At 38.3% G+C, this 27,384-nt stretch overlaps 1 protein-coding gene across 4 annotated transcripts in view; it reads left to right on the top strand.

Moving 5' to 3' along the window:
• Positions 1-27,384, top strand: part of DOCK4 (dedicator of cytokinesis 4) — a 432,206-nt gene that overhangs the window by 307,722 nt on the left and 97,100 nt on the right. For all 4 annotated transcript variants that reach the window (XM_078440451.2, XM_078440457.2, XM_078440464.2 and 1 more), the window contains exons 24-25: positions 7,986-8,113; positions 10,303-10,437. In XM_078440451.2, coding sequence (XP_078296577.1) covers positions 7,986-8,113; positions 10,303-10,437 — 263 coding nt within the window. The remainder of the gene's footprint in view (positions 1-7,985; positions 8,114-10,302; positions 10,438-27,384) is intronic.

Raw genomic sequence — 27,384 nt, 5'->3', positions numbered from 1 at the left:
AGGGCAATCTGCTTTACTCAGGCTCCCAATTCAAATGTAACACCCAGGATATTGTTTAACCAAATTTCTGGGCACCCCACAGCACACTCAAGTTGACCCATAAAAACTATCACAAATCCCAAGGAGAAAAAAAGCAGAGGATGCATGCATAGGTATCAGAATGATTATAGAATACTCCTGATTGAGCTTAGATTAAAAATTAATACAGAAAAGAGATGGAAAGAGGAACACCATAGTCAATACCAAAGACGGGTATGAAAAAACATCATGGGAAGAGTCAAGCCAGGTTGAGTTAAGGGTCCACGGACAGCCTCAGAGCTGGAGCCGTTTCATAACCAGGCAGAATTAGCTCTGTTAGTCACACCCCAAGTTCAGAGTCGAGGGCATATGGCCAAACCTGAAGGCCATAGCTAAGATTTGCAACCTACATAGATTGGCATTTGACATATAAGTCATCTGGGGTCTAAGCAGACATATTTAATGTGTAAAAATTGAACAACTCATTTTTCCCTCTCTCCTCACAAATCTTCCTGTTTCCTGAGGGCCAAGAAAGGGTCTAAGTTTTGGAGAGGACCACTTTGGCAATAGCAGGAAGAGTAGAGCTGACGTATAGAGGTTGGGGAGGAAGGTGGAAGTGCCCCTAAAATCATAGTTTACCCTAACTTTTATTTGTGTGAAAATCAATGTAAATGGCAAGACCCAATTTAAACTGTGTTCTTACCTTTCTGCTGAAATCTTTAAATTGACTGGCGTGAGTAAGCACATTACATGGGAATGGTTGAAAGCTGTATCTTCTCGTTTCTTACACATCACCCGTTCACATCTGCACTGGTTTTCGGGGGGGTGGGGGCGGGGGGGCAGCGGGCTGGGATGTGTGCCTTGTATCCACTGCTACAAGCAGCTGACCAATCTGTGTTGACATATAGGAGTAGCTGTGTTCCCCTGCTGGCTCAGGGCAATCACTGGCAGAGGGAGTCACTGCAAGCCAGACTGTGACAATGTGCTGTCTCACTTCCTGTTTAAGCCAGGTTAAAACATGGAGACACAGGGGGCTCCATTTCCGCTGCTTCTCCTATCCAGTAGACTCATGGGGCAGTTCATTCATTTATTCAACAAATGAGTATTGCAGCCAGACCCCATGCCAGGTATGATGCTAGAGATATTGCAGCTAGTGAAACATCCAGCCTCCGCCCTCAGTCTGCTGCTAGTTTACCATGAAAGCTGACTTTGAACAAGGAGTTATGATTTGATAAGGTGCAGCAGTTGTGACCCGGGGAGGGAAGGCGGTCCTGTGTAGTAGGGAGGCATGAGTGAGCCTTGGGGTTCATCCCACCCACTCCACCTCAGTTTGTGGTCCATGTGCCGACACCACCCTCACAGTTGTATTTCTAGGCAACTGGATATCTCCTCTGGGCTCCAAACCTGAGTAGCCGTCTGTCCTCAGCTTCTCTACACAGATGTCGCACAAGCTCCTCAAACCCCTTTTCCCTCTCAGTCTGTTCCTTCTGTCTCAGTATATGGCAGCACCAACCCCTGGAGCTCTGAGCTGTCCGTGAAACCTTCCTCTTCCTTCTGCCCTTCATCTCCACCTCTGCAGAGACTATTCTTGGGCCTCTGCGGCGGCCCATATCTGTGCCTCCCCCTGACCAGACACAGGTCCATCCCACACTGCCGCCTTGCCTGCATGCCCTTGGGCATGTCCAGACTTGCTTCCCTCTCCTTTTGCCCATCCATGTGTGCAGCCAGAGTTCCCTTCCAGAAACTCACACCCGACGATGTCACTCCCACCTCCCTTGCTCACATCCACTGACTGTGCTCTGTTTTGAGGACACAGAAGAGGATTGATCTTGCAGGCCCTGTCGCCTCACCCTCCCCACCTGCCTGGTCCCATCTCCTTGTGCTTCACTCTAGTGGAACCCACACTTTCCTGCTCCTCTCTGATCTTAGGTGATCCTTGTTCACCCTGCTGGGCTCAGTAACTCGCATCTTCTGAATCATCTCCAGTCTGCCCTGCTCACTCAGTTCTCGCTCTCATAATCTATTTCTCATGCCTGTTTTGCTTTCTGCTTCTTGGATCACATGTTAGGGCTGTAACTGAAAAAAGAATTGGATTTTAATTGTTTCAAGTCTGTCTTCACCCCTTGCTCCACAAGGAAAACCTCAGAGTACAGGGACTTTATCTGTCCTCATCACGATGATATTTCCAGCTCCCAGCACTGTGTCTGGTGCATAGTAGGTGCTCAGTAGAGCTTTCACGAATGAATACTATGTTCTGGGTCACACATTAGGAATCAGGATAGAGCAGCAATCGGTATTGAATAAATGATATGCATAAAAAAAATCTTACTGGAAAAGCAACCTCTGAGCTAAGGATGAGCATGAATATGACAACAGAACAGCTTGGGCTGTGGGAAGCCCGGACCAGAAGCAGAACACAGTTGATAAAAGTAACAAGTGGGCATAGCATCTGTTGAGCCTTAGAAAGGGCGCCCCGTGGTGGAGGCATCCAGGGTGGGAATAAATCTGGGGAGTGAGCTCTAAAAACCACACTCAGAGATCATCTCTAGGCCTCTACTGTTGTTTTCCCTCTGTGATCCTGACATTGTCTGCATGAGAATGTAGCCCCTGTGTTGTCTGCCCTTCTTTCCATTCAGGGTCTGCCCTCCAGGGTGTGAAAGGCTCATTTGCAAGTTTTGTTGCTATCTGTGACATTAGCATTTCAGTTATTGGTGACTCCCAGCGGTTAATAGCTGCTTCTCCTCCTTCCTAGCCCCACACCCATTGGGAATTACTAATGGGAGCTGGCTTTATCCACTCACGTGTGTACTGGCAAAATAAAAAGTAAATGAGAGTCACTCCTTTATACACTCCACGAGATACATAATACAGTGAGCTGTGTCTGAGATGTAGAATATGAGCGTGTCGACACTTTCAAGGACAGAAACTGCATAACAGGTTCTTTTGCTAAATGTATGGGAAGTGAGTGTTTGTTCAACTGCAGGTTTTCTTTTTTTCTTGGGTCCTGCTTGATGAGTCCAAGTGTTTCCTTTTAAAGGTAAGAATTAGCATTTTAACCAGTCAGCGAGTTTGGCATTTCCCCACCAATTGTATCATTTGCATTGGCTGACATTGCCCTAGTATGGAGAAAAAGCAAATCTGCAATGTAGGTAGTCCTATATTTCTTTTTATGCACACCACACACGAATTATTTGTCTACCTGCCTCGCTTTTTTGCAGTTGGTATTCTCTTAACAGTTGGTTGCAAATTGAATTTTTAGAAATCAAATTCTGCTACCTGCAGGAACATACCAGATAAGCTTTATCTCCTGTTCTAATTAATCATCACGAGGCAGTGACTCCTGTCATGTAATTTGTTAGTTTCTTTTTCTTGGTTCTCTTTGTCAAGTAATTGATTTATAAATAAGTATTTAAGTTTCCTGGTAAGGCTTAAAGGCTTTAAAGGAAGCCTGCAGTGCATTATTTCACAAGTTTGGAGTTTAATGTTCTGTGTTGCTGAAAGTGAAGAATGGCTATGCCTTGTGTGGTTTGTTGTGATGGTAAACCTATGGCACCAAACCTTGTGTTGATAAACCAATCATGCAAACACTGATAATGGTGCTTTCCCAGCTGTGAATATTTTGCATGCTCTCTGATTTTTATTAGGATAAAGAATCATATTCTTTATGACATATGATATATCTTATACTGACTAGGAAAGAATCCACTACAGTGCTGAATTGAGTTGGTGAGGTTGGCCATCCCTGCCTTAATTTTGCTCTTAGGGAGAAAGCTTTCAATCTTTCACTGTTAACTATTATGTTAGCTAAAGGTAGGCATTTCATTATAATGCTCGTTATCAATTTGAGAAAATTACCTTCTATTCTTAGCTTCCTGACAGTTTTTATCATGAATGGATGCTGAGTTTTGCTCATTTTCTCTACATATGTTAATATGGTGAATTAATGTTGATTGACTTTCAGATATTATACCAAATTTGCCTTAGTGATAAATCCTATTTGATCATAGTGTTTATATATATATATATATATATATATGTATTTATATATATGTATTTATATATATATGTATTTATATATATAAATATATATATATAACTAGATTTATTTTGCTAAAATTTTATAAAGATTTTTGCATCTATGTTCATGAGAGATAGCAATCTATAGTTTTCTTGTAATATCTTTGACTAATTTTGGCATCAATAATACTGGCCTCAAAGAGTTAGTTGTGTTCCCTGTTTATTTTCTGGGAGAATTTTTGTAGGCTTTGATTTGATTTTTTTCCATAAATGCTTTATAGAATTCATAGAAGCCATCTGGGCCTGGAATTTTTCTTGTGGGAAGTTTCTGAACTATAAGTTCAATTTCTTTACTAAGTATAGAGTTATTTAGGTTGTCCATTGTTGCTTGAGTTAGTTAAGTTGAATTATTTATGCAACTATTTAGAAGATACATGAGTTTTAATAAATCAGGAAAAATCTTTCTAAATTGCTGCAGAGGTGACATCATTTAGAAAACCAAGACGATCAGGGCACCTGGGTGGCTCAATCGGTTAAGCATCTGACTTTGGCTCAGGTCATGATCTTGCAGTTTGTGAGTTCAAGTCCCACGTCTGGCTTTGTGCTGACAGCTCAGAGCCTGGAGCCTGCTTCAAATTCTGTGTCTCCCTCTCTCTCACCCCTCCCCCACTCACACTCTGTCTCTCTCTGCCTTTCTCTCTCTCTCTAAAATAAACAAACATTTTAAAAAATTAAAAAAGAAAAAGAAAATCAAGCAGATCAGGGAAAGGAGCTAGGACATTTGCAAGTGGGCATATCCATAAATAATATGACAATTATAGTCTTAACAAGAGTTTTTTGCTTATGACGTCCTGTTGAAAAGTAAACTCAGGACGATAAGCATACTTGTTACTTTTTCAAAAGATTGAAATATATACTGCATAAGTTAGTTACGTTACTGTTTCGAATACTTATTTAATGACAAATTAGGGATAAATATAAGACTTCTAGTTGATAGAGAAATGATCCTTATACAGTCAAAATTCTTTATTTATGGATTTCCTTATTAAAATGTGTTTGTGACCTCAAAATCAATACTTGTGACCCTCTCACGTTCATTCGTGGACTTGCACAAAGCAGTGAAATATTTGAGTAGCAGAATACACAGATTCCCAGCTGAGCTCAAACACTGCAATGCTCTGCATTCCCTTCCACTCTCATGCTCGTCTAACTAGAGGATGGAGCAGTAGGGGGCAGTGCAGCGCAGTGCAAGAAGCTCATCTCCGGGGCCAGCTGCTAGAGTTTGAATCCCAACTCTGGCCCTTCTTCGTGGGGTAGCCTCAGGCAAGTCACTTAGCAACTCTAAACCTCGTGTTCTCTTTTATCAAATAAAGAAAATAGAATCTACCTGGATGAGTTGTTTTTAGGATTTAATATCGTTACCTATGTGGGATATGCATCCTATATTATACACACATATACTTCCCCGAGGAGAAATGATTCGTTATTTGCCATTTCATGGTTTTCCAGTGACTTGTTCCAACTTAAAACTACCATGAATAACAAGAATCGACTGTACTTACTTTTCTTCCCTGGTGAAAGTATACAAGTATGATTTTCAGATGTTTAACAAACCTTGCTTTTAAGAGAAACACTACCTGGTCGTGAAGTAACAATATGTATTTTACATATTGCTAGAACTGATTTACCAAAGGTGCGAAAAGGGTTTTTGTATCTGTGGTCGGTAAGGGAATTTTTTTTTTAATTTTTTTAATGTTTATTTATTTTTGAGAGAGCTAGAAACAGAGTGTGAGCAGGGGAGGGGCAGAGAGAGGAGGAGACACAGAATCCGAAGCAAGCTCCAGGCTCTGAGCTGTCAGTACAGAGCCCGACACGGGGCTCAAACTCACGGACCACAAGATCATGACCTGAGCTAAAGTCGGCTGCTTAACCAACTGAGCCAGCCAGGTGCCCCAAGGAATTTTTTTTTTAAATGTGTAATCTCCCAAGTTTATGAGCCTGGGAGAAGAGATGACAAGGCATAAATCTCAACAGTTTTAACAAAGATGAGTGGCAGCTGACAGACGAGAGAAGGCTGATGCACACAGGTGTGTGGTGTTGGAGAGGTGCCAAGAACAGGCTAGTTTATACTACAGATCCGCAGATGGTGCAGAACTGTTTCAGAAAGGATCAAGAATTGAAAATAGCAGGTATTCAGGAGCACCGGACTGGCTTAGTCAGAAGAGCAGGTGACTCATGATCTCAAGGTGGTGAGTTCGAGCCCCGTGTCGAGATTATGAAAAATAAATAAACTTTACAAAAAACGAAGAAAAATAAAAAGAAAATACAAGGTATCTGAACATTAAGGGTGCTAGAAATAAAAAAATTGAATAAAAAGTCCTTAGACAGAATAGTCAATTTAGCCAAAAATGGAGAGCTTACCCTCTAAAGAAAGTGAATGAGATGTGCCTAGATTCAGGAGTTCAGAGCCTGCTAAATTTGAGAATGAGGCTCCACACCATAAACAGGGCCTCACAATTAAACAAAGAGACCCTCACCTGCCCCTTCTTTTCCTGATTTCAAGTTACTAGAAGATGATGGTTTCATGCTCCCCAGAGAGGAGTTTGGCAGATTCCTCTGTAGAGAAACTGACAAGCCCAAGAAAAGGCATCTTGGATTCTGAAATTTGAGGGTCCCCTGATGAAACATCTGGATGCCTTCCCTCCTTGCTGTGAAGCTTCACCAGTTTACAGGCTTGCCGAGGCACTGTTGTGGGTCCCCCCCCACCCAGTTAGCATGTTAGTGACTTGCTTGTAAAGACACACAACAATCAACAGATACTGTAGGAAAACCTTAAATGTGAAAGCAGAGGCCAAAATGAAGAAACAGAAAAAAGAACTTGAAAGAAAAAGATAATTGAAGGAGAAAAAGAAATCACAAAATTGTCTCCCAACTAACCCAGAAAGAGAAAATAGTGCATCCGTGAAACAAGAATGAAACCTTCTGTAAAAAGAAATAAAGAAGGAATAATAAACAGGAAAGGCTGCATAATAAAAATGCAATACCTCTTTGAAAATTATTGGGAATTTCATCATGGGAGCAGCAGAGCATGAAACCAAGTGTGGGGCCCTTCTGAGCACAAGGAGCTGTGTGGTGGCCCAGGTGGAAATAAGAACGAACTCTTGGAGATTAAATATAGGATAGCAAAAACAAGAAAATTGAATAGAAGAGTTGGAAGATAAAGAAGTTGGGCAAAAAGATGGATAAAAAAATCAAGAAAAGAAGATATTTTAAGAGATTCGTGATGTCAGTGTAGTCAGAGTTCCAGACTGAGGACAGAAGAAATAGAGAAAAGGAAATAATGCTGGAAGTACTTCAAGGCAAGATCCCAGCGCTGCAGGACATGAGTTTTTGTAGGTTTCAAGGGCCAAAGCAAGGCACGTGGTCATGAAAATTTGAATTACCAGGAATAATTTCCTGAAAGCTTTTAAAGAGAGATAAACAAAAGTAAAACAAAAACTTGGTCATGTGCAAAGCACTGGAAATCAGAATGGCAGCAAATGCAAAATGTTAATTTAGCCAGAAATTGTGACAAAAAAATTTTTTTTTCCGAGACTGGGGAGAAGACAAGAGGGTAAGAAAAGCTAAATTTTCACCTACTATAGTAAGAAGTCACTGGATGGTCAGTCTCAATGAAAAATCAGAAAATGGCCAGATAAGCATGCCATTTAGATATTTGGAGGTAAAACAGACAATTTAAAAAAATAACCTATTTTCAGTATAAGAGTCAAAGACTTCTTGAGTGCAGGAATCATGGATTAGGGAAACGGACTACTTTTTTTCCAATACCAATTATGTAGCTTTTCACTATGTGTTAATTGTTTAACCAGTACAGTTAGAGTAGGTATGGATGTGTACAAGGTTGGCGTGGGCCTCCATAGATGTGACACTAATGCTTCTGTTCTCTCCAGATTCCAGGTACATTCTCCTGCCTGTCGTGTTACATCACCTCCACATGCACCTGCAAGAACAGAAGGACCTGATCATGTGTGCACGAATCCTTAGCAACGTATTTTGTCTCATCAAGAAAAATAGCTCAGTGAGTAAATACAGATCATAGTATGTAGTTCCCATCAAATGGCTTCTGGAAATAAAAACTCTCAAGTTTTCAGAGAAACCACACTGAAGAATAACCCTCTGAGACTCTCACTTTTATTTCCAGCTGGGTTGGACATTTTGCTATTCTTCTGAAATATTTTTTTTAACCTTGTGAGATTGCTGTAACCCCAAATAACCTCCTCAACTTGTATTTCAAGAAAGAACTGAATACCCAGTGAGAAAAATTAGAAATCTCAAAGCCTCCCACATGTGTCTTTAATCTTGATATGATGAATACTCTGTGGCAGGAATAAATTACTGCCTGTAAAATGAAGTCTTTTGGGGCCCATTCTGTGGAAGGCTGCATGGTGATGCTCAGAGCTTGGCCATGGCCCTTGGGCCCATGGCCCTTGGTTCCCACAGAAACCGTAGAAGCAAAGGAAGGGCCCAGGAGACCAAGGATGTCTTGCACTACAGTCATTACCCAGCCCCAACAATAATACTGAATTGTCAGGGGCTTTGGGAATTCCTGTGGATGTACCTGACTCTTGGTGCTGTATAGTCGCATTAGAAGATACAGGGCAAATAGCAAAAAATCACATGCTTACTTAGAAATGAGGACAATTCTTTGGATACTCATGTTCATGGCTCATGGGACTGATGTGAAATCCACATGGAAAGGGTGTCCTGTTCTAGTTCTGTCAGCCTGCAGCCATGAATTGGCATTTGCTCATCTTTGACAGCTTGTACAGAGCAGTGCTGAGACTCCTGTGCCTCTGCCTCCCTGCCATACACTATATAGTTTCCCCATTGTTGTCTCTCTTACCTAGGATCGCCTTCTGAAGGGCTCAGCAGTGAGCTGGCTTGGGACCCCAGTGGACATAATTGAGAGAGGGCCCCCCCGCACTGTGGGAACAAAGTTGACACTTGAGAGGAGAAGGGCAGAAACTCTGTGTATAAAAGTATAATAAGATCTGCATGGGGAGGGACAACTGATTTTTCCACATCCCCGTGATCCCAGGCCCCAAGGGTGATCTGGGACTGGGTTGAAGAGTGACAACAGGGAGAGAATGATAGTTTTGCTTTAAAACTTTTCTATGTCATTCACTAAAGAGTAGCTATGCTGTGCCTAGTTAGAATGTTTTTATAAACCGTAATTCTGCTAAGTGAGATAGTTCACTGCAGAAAACTGAAAACAAGTATCAGCATAGTGGAAAAGATTTTTTTTAATTTCCCCTGTCTACTTCAGTTTGGAAGTTTGCAGTCACCTTTTGGACTTATCTGATAAGAAATTCAGAACAGAAACTCTGCCCTAGAGGGGAAACTATGGTAGTTTTATCGGAAGTGTAAGAAAGTTTATCATAAAACCGTGGCCAAAAAGCTCATTCAGATTCACACTTTGTAAAAGTTTTTCTTTGTGTGTTTGGAAGACAGTCTCCTTGGTAGAGAGCCGGAGTACACAGAGTTTTGTCTTGTGCAGTTGTAATCAGAATCCAACTCCGCTGCATACAGTCAGAGAAGAGCAACTTGGGTTTCTCTCTCAAGTCCTGGGGGCTTGGATAGTATTAATTCTCCTTTAGGGAAGCAGTCCACCGTGGCCATTGACATGAGGTCCAGTCTGGAGCTCATGGTATTCATCTATACTGAATGTTGTACAGTCTACACCTGTAGAGCTTTTTAAAAATCATTTTTATAGGAATAGTTGTTTGCACTTAAATAGAGTTTTAGAAAATAACTGTGCAGCTCAAGAAGAGTGTATGTAAGCATAGTCTCAAATAAAAAGAATTAAGGACTTGGGGAACCAAGAGGGACTTTCAGTGAGGAATCAGACCCAGAAAGGCATCCGACTTGGCCACATCCCACACTGTGTTAGTGCACAGCTAGTGCTCTGGAGTAGTTTGATGCTTTCCAGGACATCACCCCACCTTGTCATTGGCACCACTCAGGCACCACTGCACAGCCTAGCTGGGTTCTCTTGGGTAAGCTGTTAAGTTCTCTGTGCCTTTGTTTTCTATAAAAGAAGGCCATTTACTAAGGTGATATAGGTGAGGTCCAGGTCTGTCAAGTTATCCAGTTCTCTTTTTGATTCCTGATTTGGAAATGTGGTTTTTTCCCCCCTTTTCCATTACAGAGAGATTAATGCACATATTCAGCCACAACTGCCTGAACTCCTTATTTCTTTCTTTTAAGGAAAAATCTGTGTTGGAGGAAATCGATGTGATAGTGGCCAGCCTGCTGGACATCTTGCTGAGAACCATATTGGAGATCACCAGTCGACCTCAGTCATCTGGCTCCGCGATGCGGCTCCAGTTCCAGGATGTCACTGTAAGATCCTAAAGCAAATGGCACGTGGAACAGAACATAGTTGTGCTTGTAAAGGCTTCAGTCCCTTTGAGGGTGGGTTACGCTAGGAATCTGGGAAATCTGGCCTTGGGGGAGTATCCGGTGTGCATTTCAAATATAGATGAGGCTGCTTTCATTTTGCCAGGGAATAAGAAGCCTTGTTTGTTGAAAAGATCATGGACTAAAATACGTTTAATTTCAGAAAGCCAAATTTGTTAATAGCTCTCACTTTGACCAATTTAAATTGCCTTGATGTTTCATTCTCTTTTCATCCATCAAATTGCTTGAGGAAGTAAGAATAGTGAAATCGAGGAACAGGAGTCAGGGATCCTGAGTTTTAATTCTGGATTTTACAGTGTGAATAGTAAGGATCTTAATTTGGGGAGGCTTCAGTTTCCTCAGCTATGAGATGAGAAAGTTTGACTTGGTAATTTCTAAGTAACCTTCAGTATTCACTGTTTTATGAGTCCACTATAATATAATTTATAAAATATTAAGAAATAACCTATTTGATAGCTTATGTATATGTATATATTTTCATGTGTGTGTGTCTATAGAGATGATGGATGGATGGATAGATTTCTACTTAAAACTCAAATTCACCCCAATGTTTATAGCAGCACTCTCAACAATAGCCAAATTATGCAAAGAGCCTAAATGTCCATCCACTGATGAATGGATAAAGAAATTGTGGTTTATATACACAATGGAGTACTACGTGGCAATGAGAAAGAATGAAATATGGCCTTTTGTAGCAACGTGGATGGAACTGGAGAGTGTGATGCTAAGTGAAATAAGCCATACAGAGAAAGACAGATACCATATGTTTTCACTCTTATGTGGATCCTGAGAAACTTAACAGAAACCCATGGGGGAGGGGAAGAAAAAAAAAAAAAAAGAGGTTAGATTGGGAGAGAGCCAAAGCATAAGAGACTCTTAAAAACTGAGAACAAACTGAGGGTTGATGGGGGGTGGGAGGGAGGGGAGGGTGGGTGATGGGTATTGAGGAGGGCACCTTTTGGGATGAGCACTGGGTGTTGTATGGAAACCAATTTGCCAATAAATTTCATATATTGAAAAAAAATTAAAAAATTAAAAAAAAATAAAATTAAAAAAAAAATAAAACGCAAATTCAGTTGACCAAGAATGTTGTTTTTTTTTTTAGGTCTGTTGAAGAATAGTCTTCAAAACATCAGAAATGGCAGTAGATGCAGTAGTTTTCATATATATTGACAAAAATGTCAGCTTTTAGCCATTATTTTTATAAATCCTCCATTACAGAACCTTGTCTTAAGACTATTGCCTAGCCCTTGATGAAATTAATTTTTACTTTTACTTAAAAAGATAAAAAGTCTGCCCTGACTCTCCTACCAAGTTCTCCTGACTGTTTCAGGATGGCCACCTTACATTGAATTTTATTTTCTCTGCTTTCAGAGCTGAGATTCACCTAAGGAAACCAAGCCGTGAGTTTGGGAAATAAAGTTAAACTCTCTCTTTTAACAAACTAAGTTTAAGATAGTATGAAAAACTTCCTAATACATGCACTAGCTGTACTGCCTCATTTAAACAAATAGGAGCAAGTGATTGTTTTCTCAGTTTCACGTGGAAAATAGTACCTACCTCATAGCGTTAGCTTAGTGTATTACTTCGTGTATTACCAAGTGCACTACTTGGTCCATAGTAGAGGCTCAAAACGTGTTGTTGCTGAATACTACTGGAGTTTATTTTTGGTTTGAAGGTTTTTTTTTTTTTTTTTTTTTTTTTTTTTTTTTTTAAAGTTTATTTATTTTGAGAGAGAGACAGAGAACAAGTAGGAAAGGGGCAGTGAGAGAAGGAGACCCAGAAATCCGAAGCAGGCTCCAGGCTCTGAGCTGTCAGCACAGAGCCTGACGGGAGGCTCCAACTCCAGAATCGCATGATCATGACCTGAGCCAAAGTCGGCCACTTAACTGACTGAGCCACCCAGACGCCTGGCTTGGGGATTTTTATATTGAATTTTTTTTATTTTGTTCTTTCATGTTGTTTCTTTTTTTAATATGTTTATTTTGAGAGAGAGTTTGTACACATGTATGTGCTTGTGTGTGTGCAGGGAGGGGCAGAGAGAGAGAGGGAGAAAGAGAATCCCATGCAGGCTCCACGCCATCAGCGCAGAGCCCCACATGGGGCTCAGTCCCATAAACCATGAGATCATGACCTGAGCCAAAATCAAGAGACACTTAACCGACTGACATGTGTCCCTTCTTTCATGTTTTTTTTAATTAACCTTTTTTATTCTGTGATAATTGTAGAATCACATGCAATTGTAAGAATTATTACAGAGTTTCAAGAAATATTACAGAGCTTTTACCCAGTTTCCACAATGGTAACATTTTAGAGGACTATAGGACAGTATCACAGCTAGGATATTGACATTGATATAGTCAAGACACAGAATATTTCCATCACCCTAAGGATCCCTCATGTTGCTTTTTTATAGCCAAACCCACTTCCTTCCCATTTCCACCTCTTCCTTAACCCTGATAATCACAAATCTTCTCCATTTTTATAATTTTGGCATTTCCAGCATGTTGTATAAATATAATCATTTATACATGTAATCATGTAATAGGCTTTTTTTCTAACTCCACATAATTCTCTGGAGATTCATCCAGGTTATTTTATATATATATATTTATATATATATGTGTGTGTGTGTGTGTGTACACATAAATACATAAATATATAAACATATTTGGTTTGTTCTTTATTATTGCTCAGTATTGCTCAGGTGAAGGACACCTGGGTTGTTTTCACATTTGGCTATTATGAAGAGAGCTGCTATAAATGTTTCTGTACCAGTTTTTATGTAAACATAAGTCTTCGTTTCTCTAGGATAAATTCCTAGAAGCATTGTTCTTGAATTGTATAGTAGTTGCATGTTTGGTATTTAAAGAAACTGCCAAACTGTTTTCCATAGTGACTGTATCATTTTACATTCTCATATATGCAATGTATGAATGATCCAATTTCTCAGCATCCTCTTCAACATTTGGTGTTGTCATTTTTTTGTTGTTGTTGGGTGATGTATTCTGTTAGATAGGTAGTAATATCTTACTGTGATTTTAATTTGCATTCCCCTAAGGGCTAATGATGCTGAACATTGTTTCTTAGAATTATTTGTCTCCTATATATCCTCTTCTGTGAAATGCTTCTTCATGTCTTTTTCCCATTTTCTAACTAGATTGTTTTTGACTGTTGAATTTTGAAGGTTCTTTGTATATTTTAGATACTAGTCCTTTATTGAGAATGTGGTTTATATTTTTTTCCCTTTCTATAGTTTGTTTCCTCATCCTCTTAACAAGGTCTTCTGCAAAAAAAAATTAATATTGATGAAGTCCACTTTGTCAGTTTTTCCTTGTATGCATCATTCTTGTGATGTCAAATCTAAGCATTATTTTATCTACCCCTATATCCTAAAGTTTATCTCCTAGGTTTTCTTCCTAAAAGTTTTAGTTTTATATTTTACATTTAAGTCTTTGAACCGTTTTGAGTTAATTTTTGCATAAGCTGTGCCAGATAATTCTAACATTCTTTTTATCTCAATGTTGACACTGATTCAGTCCTTTTTCATTCAATTTGAGATCTTCCTGGTTCTTGTTATGATAAGTGACTTTTGGCTGAAGTCTGGACATCTTGATTTTACAAGACTCTGCATCTTACTTAAACTTACTGTTTCAGCTGGCTTTATGGGATACCACTTGGCAGCAGAAGGAGGTGGTGTTATGACATTATGGCCTGACATAGAAATTCGCATTCCCCATATTGTCTTCAACACTGACCATTGAGCAGGAAAGCACCTAGTCCCTATTTGGCTTTATCTCAGAGAGGTATTAGGGCATCTGTGCACAGCTTCGTGAGAGTGCCAGTCTCAGCTCTGCATTGCTGTGGGTGAGGCCACAGTTTTTTATGGTGTTCAACTGGACTGGACCAGTTATGACTGAAAGTTTCGTCCTGGTAAACTGCCCCTTTCCTGATCCTTTGGCCAAAGAGTGTAGGCTTTTGTGGGGGATTTTTGTTTGTAATTGTTGGTGTTTCAGGGTGGCCAGCTTCTCCAACTTCAGGTGTGGGATATCTGAAACAGAAAGAAATCCCAGAGAACTAAATATTATGTTCCTCAGGTCCCAAAGTCCCTGGTCAGACTGCTCTCTTTTCTCCACCTTCAGACTCTTCTTCTGTTTTATATGTGATAACAAGGTTTTTATTTATTTATTTTTATTTATTTTTTTAATGAAATTTATTGTCAAATTGGTTTCCATACAATACCCAGTGCTCATCCCAACATGTGCCCTCCTCAATGCCCATCACCCACCCTCCCTTCCCTCCCACCCCCCATCAACCCTCAGTTTATTCTCAGGTTTTTTTTAATTTTATTTATTTATTTATTTTAATATGAAATTTACTATCAGATTGGTTTTCATACAACACCCAGTGCTCATCCCAACAGGTGCTCTCCTCAATGCCCATCACCCACCTTCCCCTCCCTCCCATCCCCCATCAACCCTCAGTTTGTTCTCAGTTTTTAAGAGTCTCTTATGCTTTGGCTCCCTCCCTCTCTAACTTTTTTTTTTCTTCCCCTCCCCCATAGTCTTCTGTTAAGTTTCTCAGGATCCATATAAGAGTGAAAACATATGGTATCTGTCTTTCTCTGTATGACTTATTTCACTTAGCATAACACTACAGTTCCATCCATGTTGCTACAAAAGGCCATATTTCATTCTTTCTCATTGCCACATAGTATTCCATTGTATATATAAACCACACCTTCTTTATCCATTTATCAGTTGATGGACATTTAGGCTCTTTCCATAATTTGGCTATTGGTTGAAAGTGCTGCTATAAACATTGGGGTACAAGTGCCCCTATGCATCAGCACTCCTGTATCCCTTGGGTAAATTCCTAGCAGTGCTATTTCTGGGTCATAGGGTAGATCTATTTTTAATTTTTTAAGGAACCTCCACACTGTTTTCCAGAGCCGCTGCACCAGTTTGCATTCCCACCAACAGTACAAGAGGGTTCCCGTTTCTCCACATCCTCGCCAGCATCTATAGTCTCCTGATTTGTCCATTTTAGCCACTCTGACTGGCGTGAGGTGGTATCTGAGTGTGGTTTTGATTTGTATTTCCCTGATGAGGAGCAACGTTGAGCATCTTTTCATGTGCCTGTTGGCCATCTGGATGTCTTCTTTAGAGAAGTGTCTATTCATGTCTTCTGCCCATTTCTTCACTGGATTGTTTTTCAGGTGTGGAGTTTGGTGAGTTCTTTATAGATTTTGGATACTGGCCTTTGTCCAATATGTCATTTGCAAATATCTTTTCCCATTCCATTGGTTGCCTTTTAGTTTTGTTGATTGTTTCCTTTGCAGTGCAGAAGCTTTTTATCTTGATGAGGTCCTAATAGTTCATTTTGCTTTTAACACCCTTGACTTTGGGGATGTGTCAAGTAAGAAATTTCTGCGGCTGAGGTCAGAAAGGTTTTTTCCTGCTTTCTCCTCTAGGGTTTTGATGGTTTCCTGTCTCACATTCAGGTCTTTCATCCATTTTGAGTTTATTTTTGTGAATGGTGTAAGAAAGTGGTCTGGCTTCATTCTTCTGTATGTTGCTTTCCAGTTCTCCCAGCACCATTTGTTAAAGAGACTGTCTTTTTTTCCATTGGATATTCTTTCCTGCTTTGTCAAAGATTAGTTGGCCATACTTTTGTGGATCCAATTCTGGAGGCTCTACTCCATTCCATTGGTCTATGTGTCTGTTTTTGTGCCAATACCATGCTGTCTTGATGATTACAGCTTTGTAGTAGAGGCTAAAGTCTGATAGCAAGGCTTTTAAAGTCACACTTAGCAGGAGGGACAGGTAAAAGTGTATCCACGCCATCTTCTCCAAAGCAGAAGAAAGTTCTCCTTCATTATGGTTTTGATGGCAACATTTTAACTGCTGCCTGGCAATACAGCTCTAACATGGTTTTAAAATTGTAATAGCCCAGCCAGCAAATAAAATCAGAGCAAACTCTGAAGGTGGATAAAGACTGCCTGAGGTCAAAAGATAAAACACCTTTTCAGAGTGTTTGGTATCTTCAGGCTGGGTTGTCAGTGACAAATCTCTCTGGGATATGCATGGCCTTCAGGCCTTCACTCTGTGATAACCAGTGTGCGTTAAGAGATTTGAAGGCCCTGAATCAAGTTTGCAGATGAAGTTGGGAGATGAGCAGACAGGATGATCATCCATTGTTGTAAATTTTAGGAAATTCACATGAAGAGAAATTTCCCGAGCATCGCCATGTAGCACCCCCTCCACTTTCCAAAAAAACCCAAACTCTCTCAAGGTATGTCGATTGAGATTTGCTAGGAAACCTGCACTTTAATTATTTAGCACCTTTGATTTTATGCCTGAAGACGTTTTTTTGAGGGTACTCAGCCGATCTGGTGTGAATCCTACTTTGCCACTTCATCCCCTGCGTGCTCTTGGGCGACTTACTAATACCTCTCCACTTCTGTACCTTATCTTTAAAACAAAATCATTGCACATTTCTTAAAGTTAGTGTGAGGATTTCATCAGATCTGTTAACTGATTAAACAGTATCAGTAAACGTGAGCCATTAGTTACTGTGGCGGCAACAATAGTCTAGTGTTATTATTACTGCTGAATAATGAGGGTGTTATAGGTAACGCCATTATAAGTAATTCTGTGGTGAGACACACGAGCTGGTCATTCACAGGGTCAGTTCTCTGTGGGCACGGAGGACTTCGTTTCTTCACCATTTTCTCCTGGAGAACATGGCTCTCTGAATAATAGGGTGTGTTTACATGGCAGTCCTACATTGAACACTTTTCAGTCTTCGCAGCAAAAGTGCCCACAGTAAGTGGACGTACTGTGGGTAAAGGCAGGTCCCACAGCGTGTCGTGGTGAAGTGTTCAGTTCTCTTCCAAGTAGCTTAGCTGTCACGCTGCCCCCCCACGACGCGAACAGGAGGACTGGCTTCTGCTGTATCATAATTCGAGATAACAGGAGCCTTATTTTTACTGTTTAAAAGGATTGTACTTTTTGTTCTTCTACCAACTGTTCTTGAAACTTTAAAATGCTTTCTCTTACTGGAGAGAAAAAAAAAACACCATTGTAATTGGTTCTTTTCAAAAATCTAGTTGTATGTGGAAGCAGATTTTATAAAGCAGTATACATGGCCATTTGCTCACACCCTCAAGTAATTGGACTCTAGGGTTCCTTACAATTTATAAATGCTTCTTTTCTTTGCACATAATTTGGTTTAGCACCATCTGTAGTGCAGGTGACCCAACTCAGCATAGGCCATGTCTAAGAAAGATACTCTGATGGACTTAGCTGAAGTTTTCATGCCCTGTGGGCGTGTGGTCAGGGGATGGGAAGATTTTCAGGAGAATTGAGTAAGAAATTTCTGGAAAAAAAATAGTACATAGGTATAATAGAAGATTTCATGAAGACTATTGTTGTAGCCCTCTAATACTCTTGTTATTCACAATTATTAATAGAAATATCCTTTGTACTCAATATAAATAAGGTAGACGTAAGCCACTGAGACACATAGAGTTTTAAAGCCAATTCATACGTGAATAATTCCCAGCATCCTGATGTTGGCTAACATTGGTTTTTATTTATCATTTTAACAAATTGTTGACTCTTGGGTTTTCAGACAGATACTTCAAATATTTTAAAAACAAAAAATCACATTATGGACAAAAGTACCTTAGTAAGATATTGGACATCTAAGCTTTTTTTCTGAGTATGGTCAATACACAATGTTAGGTTTCTTTCAGATGTACAACTTAGTGATGGGGCAAATTTATACGACGGTAGCTACCATCTGTACTATTCCATTACTCTTACAATATCACTGACTGTATTCCTTACACTCTGCCTTTTACTCCTATGATTTACTCATACCATGACTGGAGGCCTGTATCTTCCTCTCCCCTTCACCCATTTTGCCCAGCCTTTCACCCCCTGTCCCCTCTGGCAGCCTTCAGTTCTCTGTATTTATAGGTCTGATTCTGCTTTTTGTGTATTTATTCAAGTTTTAAAGATTCTATTTGTAAGTGAAATCATACGGTATTTCTCTTCCTCAGTCTGGCTTCTTTCATTTATCATAATAACCTCTAGGTCCATCCATGTTGTCTCAAATGGCACAATCTCACCCTTTTTTTAAGGTTGCATAATATACCATGTTTTCCTTATCCATTGGTCCATCAATACACACTTATATTGCCTCCATGTCTTGACTATTGTAAATTGTAAATAAGGCTGCAGTAAACACAAGGGTACCTATATCCTTTCGAATTGGTGTTTCATTTTCTGTGGGAAAATACCCGATAGTGGAATTACTGAGTCATATGGTCTTTCTGTTTTTAATTTTTTGAGGAACCTCCATACTGTTTTCCACAGTGGCTGTACCAATATCCATTCCCACCAACACTACACAAGGGTTCCTTTTCCTCCACCTCCTCTCCAGCACTTGTTGTTTCTTGTCTTTTGGATTTTAGGCATTCAAACAGGTGTGAAGCGATATCTTATTGTGGCTTCTATTTGCATTTTCCTGATGATGAGTGATGTGGAGAATCTTTTCATGAACTCGTTGGCCATCTGTATGTCTTCTTGGAAAAATGTTTATTCAGGTTCTCTGCCTGTTTTTAAACCACACTGTTTAGGGGTTTTTTGGTGTTATTTTTATATTTTGGATGTTAATTAAATGCCTTGTTGGGTATATCATTTGCAAATATCTTCTTCCATTCAATATTTTGTCTTTTTGTTCTATTGATGGTTTCCTTTGTTTTACAAAAGCATTTTATTTTGATGTAGTCCCAGTAATTTACTTTTTAAAATATATTATTTTTTTTAATGATTATTTATTTATTTTTGAGAGAGAGAGAGCAGGGGAGGGGCAGAGAGAGGAGAGAGAGAGAGAGTCCCAAGGAGGCTCCATGCTGTCAGCCAGCGCAGAACCCACTGCAGGACTCAAATTGATGAACCATGAGGTCATGACATGACCTGAGCTGAAATCAAGAGCCTGATACTTAACCAACTGAACCACCCAGACACCCCTCCCCCAATAGTTTATTTAGCTTTTGTTTCCCTTGCCTTAGGAGATATACCTAGAAAAATGTTGCTGTGGCCAATGGACACCAAGGCTTCTTACAGGTTAAATGTGCTTGGAGTTCCTAAATAGATTAAATGGATGAATAAAATGACATTGCACAGTAGATATTGGGGTTAACAACACATTGTAAATGTGCCACAGATCAGATACCAGGGTAAGCTGTTTGCAGTCTGCACCAGATGTGATATATGTAGATACTGACCTGTATTCACAGACGTGTTCATGTGTACACTGACTATAAGGACTTAAATAAAGTCTTGTTTTTTGAATAATTTCTCTTCTTATTACTAAAATTATTGCAAGTATATGTAATTCTTTCAACTTCAAGGTATATTACTATTCACAGGATGGTATGTTTTAGGAATAAATGTTTTAGGAATAAACATTTTAAAGGTATTACTGTAGTAGCTATATTAGAGATAGTGTATGTAGGATGTAGAAAAACTAAGAGATAAGAAAAGGGTTTCTACTACGTAGATTTGCATTTTTAAGTTGAGATTTAATAGGATAAAACATTGGACACTGGTTATCAACTGACAGATTCTTATACGTCTATTTATATTTGAAATATAACCTCAAACTTGGGTACATTATCTCTGTAAAATCAAATCAGTCTCAGCAGTAGGAATAAGAACCAGAGATACTTGGGTTCATATCCCAGTTTCACCATTTTCTCACCATGAAACTTGGGATAAATATCTTAACCTTAGCAGATCTTAATGTAAAATGAAATTAATAGTGTTCACCCAACAAGGGTCTAGTAGGGAATGCATTTGATAATGTAATCAAACCTATACATAGTGCCATTCCATAAATTGATAGTGTTGTCATAATGTCTTTTTTAAATTTTATTAAGGTGTAGTTGACATTAAAAAAATGTACATGTTTAAAGTATACAGTTTGATAAGTTTTGATATATATTATACTTGTAAACCATTATCACAATCAATATAATTGACATGTCCATCACTCTCAAAAGTTTCCTGGTACCCCTCTTTATTTCCTCCATCTTGCTTCTCCATTCTACCACATCCCCAGGCAACCACTGACCTTTCTGTTAGTACAGATAAGTTTGCATTTCTGGGATTTTATGAACAGAATCATACATTACATAGTCACTGTTGTTTTTGCAGGGGAATGTGGCATTTTGACTTCCTTCCCTCAATATAATTATTTGAGTTTCACAATATCCTGACTACCATAGCTTTATAATTTTTGAAGTCAACTAGTGTAAGTCCTTCAACTTTATTCTTTTTGTAAGGTGTTGTGATTATTTCAAGTTCTTTGCATTTCCATATGAATTTTAAAATCAGCTTGTCACTTTCTAAAGGCCCACTGTGGTATTGATTGTGATTATACTGAATCTTTATATCAATTCAATGAGAATCCATATCTGAACAATATTAAACCTCACAATCCATGAACATAGTATATCTTTGTATTTATTTAGGTGGTCTTTAATTTTTCTCATCAGTATTTTATGATTTTCAGTGTGCAGATCTTACCATATTTTTATCATATATATGACTAAGTACTTCTGTGTTTCAGTGGTATTATAGATTATGTTATGTTAAATTTCAGTTTCTGATGACTCATTTCTCATACATAGAAGTAAAATTGGTTTTGGTAAATTTATGATCCTGTATTCTCAGACATTGATTAATTCACTTAAGTAGTTATAGTGACTCTTACAGATTCAATAGCATTTTCTCTGTCCATTTTTTTATTCCTTTCCACTCTGTATGCCTTATTACTCATTCTTGCTTTATAGCACTGGCTAGATACCTTTAGTGCAGCATTGATAGAAGTAGTGAACTGTTTAAGCTTCTGAAAAGTCTTTGTTTTGTCTTTCTTTTTGAAAGATTTTTGGTGAATAAAAAGTTCTCTATTGATAGTTGTTTTTGTTCTTTCAGTACTCTAAAGGTGTTACTCCATGGTCTTCTAGCTTGTATTATTTCTTTTTTATTTTTTAATTTTATTTTTTAAAATTTACATCAAAATTAGTTAGCATATAGTGCAACAATTATTTCAGGAGTAGAATCCTTAATGCTCCTTACCCATTTAGCCCATTCCCCTTCCCACGCCCCCTCTAGTGACCCTCTGTTTGTTCTCCATATTTATGAGTCTCTTCTGTTTTGTTCCCCTCCCTGTTTTTATATTATTTTAGTTTCCCTTCCCTTATGTTCATCTGTTTTGTCTCTTAAAGTCCTCATATGAGGGAAGTCATGATTTTTGTCTTTCTCTGACCAATTTCACTTAGCATAATACCCTCCAGTTCCATCCACATAGTTGCAAATGGCAAGATTTCATTCTTTTTGATTGCCAAGTAATACTCCATTGTGTGTGTGTGTGTGTGTGTGTGTGTGTGTGTGTGTGTGTGTGAGAGTGTGTGTATGTATATATATATATATATATATATATATATATATATATATATATATACCACATCTTCTTTATCTATTCATCCATCGATGGACATTTGGGCTGTTTCCATACTTTGGCTATTGTTGATAGTGCTGTTATAAACATTGGGGTGCATGTGTCCCTTCAAAACAGCACACCTGTATCCCTTAGATAAATATCTAGTAGTGCAATTGCTGGGTTGTAGGGTAGTTCTATTTTTAATTTTTTGAGGGACCTCCAGACTGTTTTGTAGACTAGCTGCACCAGTTTGCATTCCCACCAGCAGTGCAAAAGAGACCCTCTTTCTCCGCATCCTCGCCAACATCTGTTGTTGCCTGAGTTGTTAATGTTAGCCATTCTGACAGGTGTGAGGTGGTATCTCATTGTGGTTTTGATTTGTATTTTCCTGATGATGAGTGACGTTGAGCACTTTTTCATGTGTCGGTTGGCCATCTGGATGTCTTCTTTAGAGAAGTGTCTATTCATGTCTTTTGCCCACTTCTTCACTGGATTATTTGTTTTTTTGGTGTTGAGTTTGATCAGTTCTTTATAGATTTTGGATACTAACCTTGTATCTGATATGTTGTTTGCAAATATCTGCTCCCATTCTGTTAGTTGCCTTTTAGTCTTGCTGATTGTTTCCTTCTCTGTGCAGAAGCTTTTTATTTTGATGAGGTCCCAGTAGTTCATTTTTGCTTTTGTTTCCCTTGCCTCCAGTGATGTGTTGAGTAAGAAGTTGCAATGGCCAAGGTCAAAGGTTTTTGCCTGCTTTCTCCTCAAGGATTTTGATGGATTCCTGTCTTACATTTAGGTCTTTCATCCATTTTGAGTTTATTTTTGTGTATGGTATAAGAAAGTGGTCCAGGTTCATTCATCTGCATGTCACTGTCCTGTTTTCCCAGCACCACTTGCTGAAGAGACTGTCTTTATTCCATTGGATATTCTTTCCTGCTTTGTCAAAGATTAGTTGGCCATACATTTGTGGGTCCATTTCTGGATTCTGTATTCTGTTCCATTGATCTCAGTGTCTGTTCTTGTGCCAGTACCATACTGTCTTGATTACAGCTTTCTAGTATAGCTTGAAGTCTGGGATTGTGATGCCTCCTGTCTTGGTTTTCTTTTTCAAGATTGCTTTGGCTATTCGGGGTCTTTTCTGTTTCTATACAAATTTTAGGTTATTTTTTCTATCTCTGTGAAGAATGCTGGTGTTATTTTGATAGAGATCGCATTATATATGTAGATTGCTTTGGGTAGTATCGACATTTTAACAATATTTCTTCTTCCTATCCAGGAGCATGGAATATTTTTCCATTTTTTGGTGTCTTCCTCAATTTCTTTCATAAGCTTTCTATAGCTTTCAGTGTATAGATCTTTGACCTCTTTGGTTAAATTTATTCCTAGGTATTTTATGTTTTTTGGTGCAATTTTAAATGGGATCGATTCCTTGATTTCTCTTTCTGTTGCTTCATTGTTGGTGTATAGGAATGCAGCCAATTTCTGTGCATTGATTTTATATCCTGCAACTTTGCTGAATTCACGGATCAGATCTAGTAGCAGTTTTTTGGTGGAATCTTTTGGGTTTTCCATATAGAGTATCATGTCATCTGCGAAGGGTGGAAGTTTGACCTCCTCCCAGCCGATTTGGATGCCTTTTATTTCTTTGTGTTGTCTGATTGCAGAGGCTAAGACTTCCAATACTGTGTTGAATAACAGTGGTGAGAGTGGACATCCCTGTCTTGTTCCTGACCTTAGGGGGAAAGCTCTCAGTTTTTCCCCATTGAGGATGTTATTAACTTTGGGTTGTTCATATATGGCTTTTATGATTTTGAGGTATGATCCTTCTGTCCCTACTTTCTTGAGGGTTTTTTTTAAGAAAGGATGTTGTATTTTGTCAAATGCTTTCTCTGCACCTATTGAGAGGATCATATGGTTCTTGTCCTTTCTTTTATTGATGTGATGAGTCACGTTAGTTGTTTTGTGGATATTGAACCGGTCCTGCATCCCAGGTATAAATCCCATTTGGTCATGGTGAATAATTTTTTTAATGTATTGTTGGATCTGGTTGGCTAATATCTTGTTGAGGATTTTTGCATCCATGTTCATCAGGGAAATTGGTCTACAGTTCTCCTTTTATTGGGGTCTCTGGTTTTGCAGTCAAGGTAATGTTGGCTTCATAGAATGTGTTTGGAATTTTTCCCTCCATTTCTATTTTTTGGAACAGCTTCAATAGAATAGGTGTTAACCCTTCCTTAAATGTTTGGTAGAATTCCCCTGGAAAGCCGTCTGGCCCTGGACTCTTGTTTTTTGACAGATTTTTGATGACTAATTCGATTTCCTTATTGGTTGTGGGTATGTTCTAATTTTCTATTTTTTCCTGTTTCAGTTTTGGTAGTGTATATGTTTCTAGGAATTTGTCCATTTCTTCCAGATTGCCCATTTTATTGGCATATAATTGGTCATAATATTCCCTTATTATTGTTTTTATTTCTGCTGTGTTGGTTATGATCTCTCCTCTTTCATTCTTGATTTTATTTATTTGCGTCCTTTTTCTTTTTGATCAAACTGGCTAGTCGTTTCTCAATTTTGTTAATTCTTTCAAAGAACCAGTTTCTGGTTTCATTGATCTGTTCTCTGTTTTTTTGGTTTCAATAGCATTAATTTCTGCTCTAATCTTTATTCTTTCCTGTCTTCTGCTGGTTTTGGGTTTTATTTGCCCTTCTTTTTCCAGCTCCTTAAGGCGTAAGGTTAGGTTGTGTATCTGAGATCTTTCTTCCTTCTTTAGAAAAGCCTGGATTGCTATATACTTTCCTCTTATGACTGCCTTTGCTGCATCCCAGAGGTTTTGGGTTGCGGTGTTATCATTTTCATTGGCTTCCATATACTTTTTAACTTCCTGTTTAACTGCTTGGTTAGTCCATTCATTGTTTAGTAGGATGTTCTTCAGTCTCCAACTATTTGTTACTTTTCCAAATTTTTTCTTGTGGTTGATTTCAGGTTTCATAGCATTGTGGTCTGAATATGTACGGTATGATCTCGATCTTTTTGTACTTGCTAAGGGCTGATTTGTGTCCCAGTATATGGTCTATTCTGGTGAACGTTCCATGGGCACTGGAGAAGAATGTATATTCTTCTGCTTTAGGATGAAATATTCTGAATATATCTGTTAAGTCCATCTGGTCCAGTGTGTCATTCAAAGCCATGTTTCCTTGTTGATTTTTTTATTAGATGATCTGTCCATTGCTGTGAGTGTGGTGTTGAAGTCTCCTACTATTATGGTATTACTATCAATGAGTTTCTGTATGTTTGTGATAAATGGATTTATATATTTGGATGCTTTCACATTTGGTGCATAAATGTTTTACAACTGTTATTTCTTCTTGGTGTGTAGACCCCTTGATTATGATATAATGCCCTTCTGCATCTCTTGATACAGTCTTTATTTTAAAGTCTAGTTTGTCTGCTATAAGTATGGCTACTCCAGCTTTCTTTTGTTGACCATTAGCATGATAGATGGTTCTCCAATACCTTACTTTGAATCTGAAGGTGTCTTTAGATCTAAAGTGGGTCTCTTGTAAACAGCATATAGATGGATCTTGTTTTCTTAACCATTCTGTTACCCTATGTCTTTTGATTGGAGCATTGAGTCCATTGATGTTTACAGTGAGTACTGAAAGATATGAATTTATGTATGTACGTATGTATGTATTTATATATTCATCTTTTCTCCCCTCAGAGAGTGCCCCTTAAAATTTCTTGCAGGGATGGTTTAGTGGTCACAAACTCCTTTAATTTTTGTTTGTCTAGGAAACTTTTTATCTCTCCTTCTGTTTTGAATGACAGCCTTACTGGGTAAAGAATTCTTGGCTGCATATTTTTCTGATTCAGCACATTGAATATATCCTGCCACTCCTCTCTGGCCTGCCAAGTTTCTGTGGATAGGTCTGGTGCAAACCTGATCTGTCTTCCCTTGTAGGTTAAGGACTTTTTTTCCCTTGCTGCTTTCATGATTTTCTCCTTGCCTTAGTATTTTGTGAATTTGACTATATGCCTTGTTGATGGTCGGTTTTTGTTGAATCTAATGGGTTTTTGTTGAATCTCTGTGCTTCCTGGATTTTGATGTCTGTGCCTTTCCCCACGTTAGGAAAGTTTTCCACTATGATTTGCTCACATAACACTTCTACCCCTATTTCTCTCTCTTCCTCTTCTGGGACCCCTATGATTCTGATGTTGTTCCCTTTTAAAGAGTCACTGATTTCTCTAATTCTTAAATCGTGCTCTTTTGCCTTAATCTCCCTCTTTTCTTGTGCTTCATTATTCTCCATAAGTTTGTCCTCTGTATCACTGATTCTCTGTTCTGCCTCATCTATTCTTGCTGCTGTGGCATCCATTCGTGATTGCAGCTCAGTTATAGCATTTTTTATTTCATCCTGACTAGTTTTTACTTGTTTTATTTCTGCAGAAAGGGATTCTAATCTATTTTCGACTCCAGCTAGTATTCTTATTATCATGATTCTAAATTCTGGTTCAGACATCTTGCTTGTATCTGTGTTGGTTAAATGCCTGGATGGCGTTTCTTCCTGCCCTTTCTTTTTGAGTGAATTCCTTCATTCATCATTTTGAAGGGAGAAAAGGAATGAAGTAGAAAAAATTAAAATTAAAAAAACATTAAAATTTAAAAAATATTAAAATTAAAAAATTAAAAATACACACACAAAAAATCAAATAAATGATGCTAGATCCTAGGTGTGTTTTGGTCTGGGTGTTGAAAGTGGCTTGATAGATTAGAGAAAAAAGGGGGAGAAAAAAGAAAAAAAAAGAAATCATTTAAAAATTTGAAAAAATGAATAATACACTGAAGTATTATAACTAAAATGTAAACTGAAGTAAACTAAAATGTAAACTAAAAGTAAGGTAGAATTTGAAAAAAGTTACACAAAAGTACAGAATATAGTAGAAAAAATTAAAGAAAAATATTTTTAATAAAAATTTAAAAAATGAATTTTTTCTCTTTCCTTATTCAAGAAAAAGAAAAGAAACAGAAAAGAGAAAAAAGAAAGAGAAAAAAAGGAAATTGTTTGAAATTTGAAAAAGTGAATACACTGAAGTAGACTAAAATAAATGATGGAAGTAAAATAGAATTTGAAAAAAATTACACAAAAGTAAAAAATATAGTAAAATATTCTTAATAACAATTGAAAATAAGAATGAATTTTTTCTCTTTCTGTATTCAAGAAAAAAAGTGAAAAAGAGAAAAAAGAAAAAAGGAAGAAACAAAGAGAATTGAACACATGGACCTGCTAACAGATTGAAATACTACTGAAATTACTGTTTTTCCCTAGAAGTCAGACTATGAAGGGCTTTATTGTCCAT

This window comes from Panthera onca, chromosome A2 (genome assembly GCF_046562875.1).
Source record: "Panthera onca isolate mPanOnc1 chromosome A2, mPanOnc1 haplotype 2, whole genome shotgun sequence".
Classification (NCBI taxonomy): Eukaryota; Metazoa; Chordata; class Mammalia; order Carnivora; family Felidae; genus Panthera; species Panthera onca.
The sequence above is the reverse complement of the archived record's forward strand: the minus strand, read 5'-3'. Positions and strand labels throughout refer to the sequence as shown.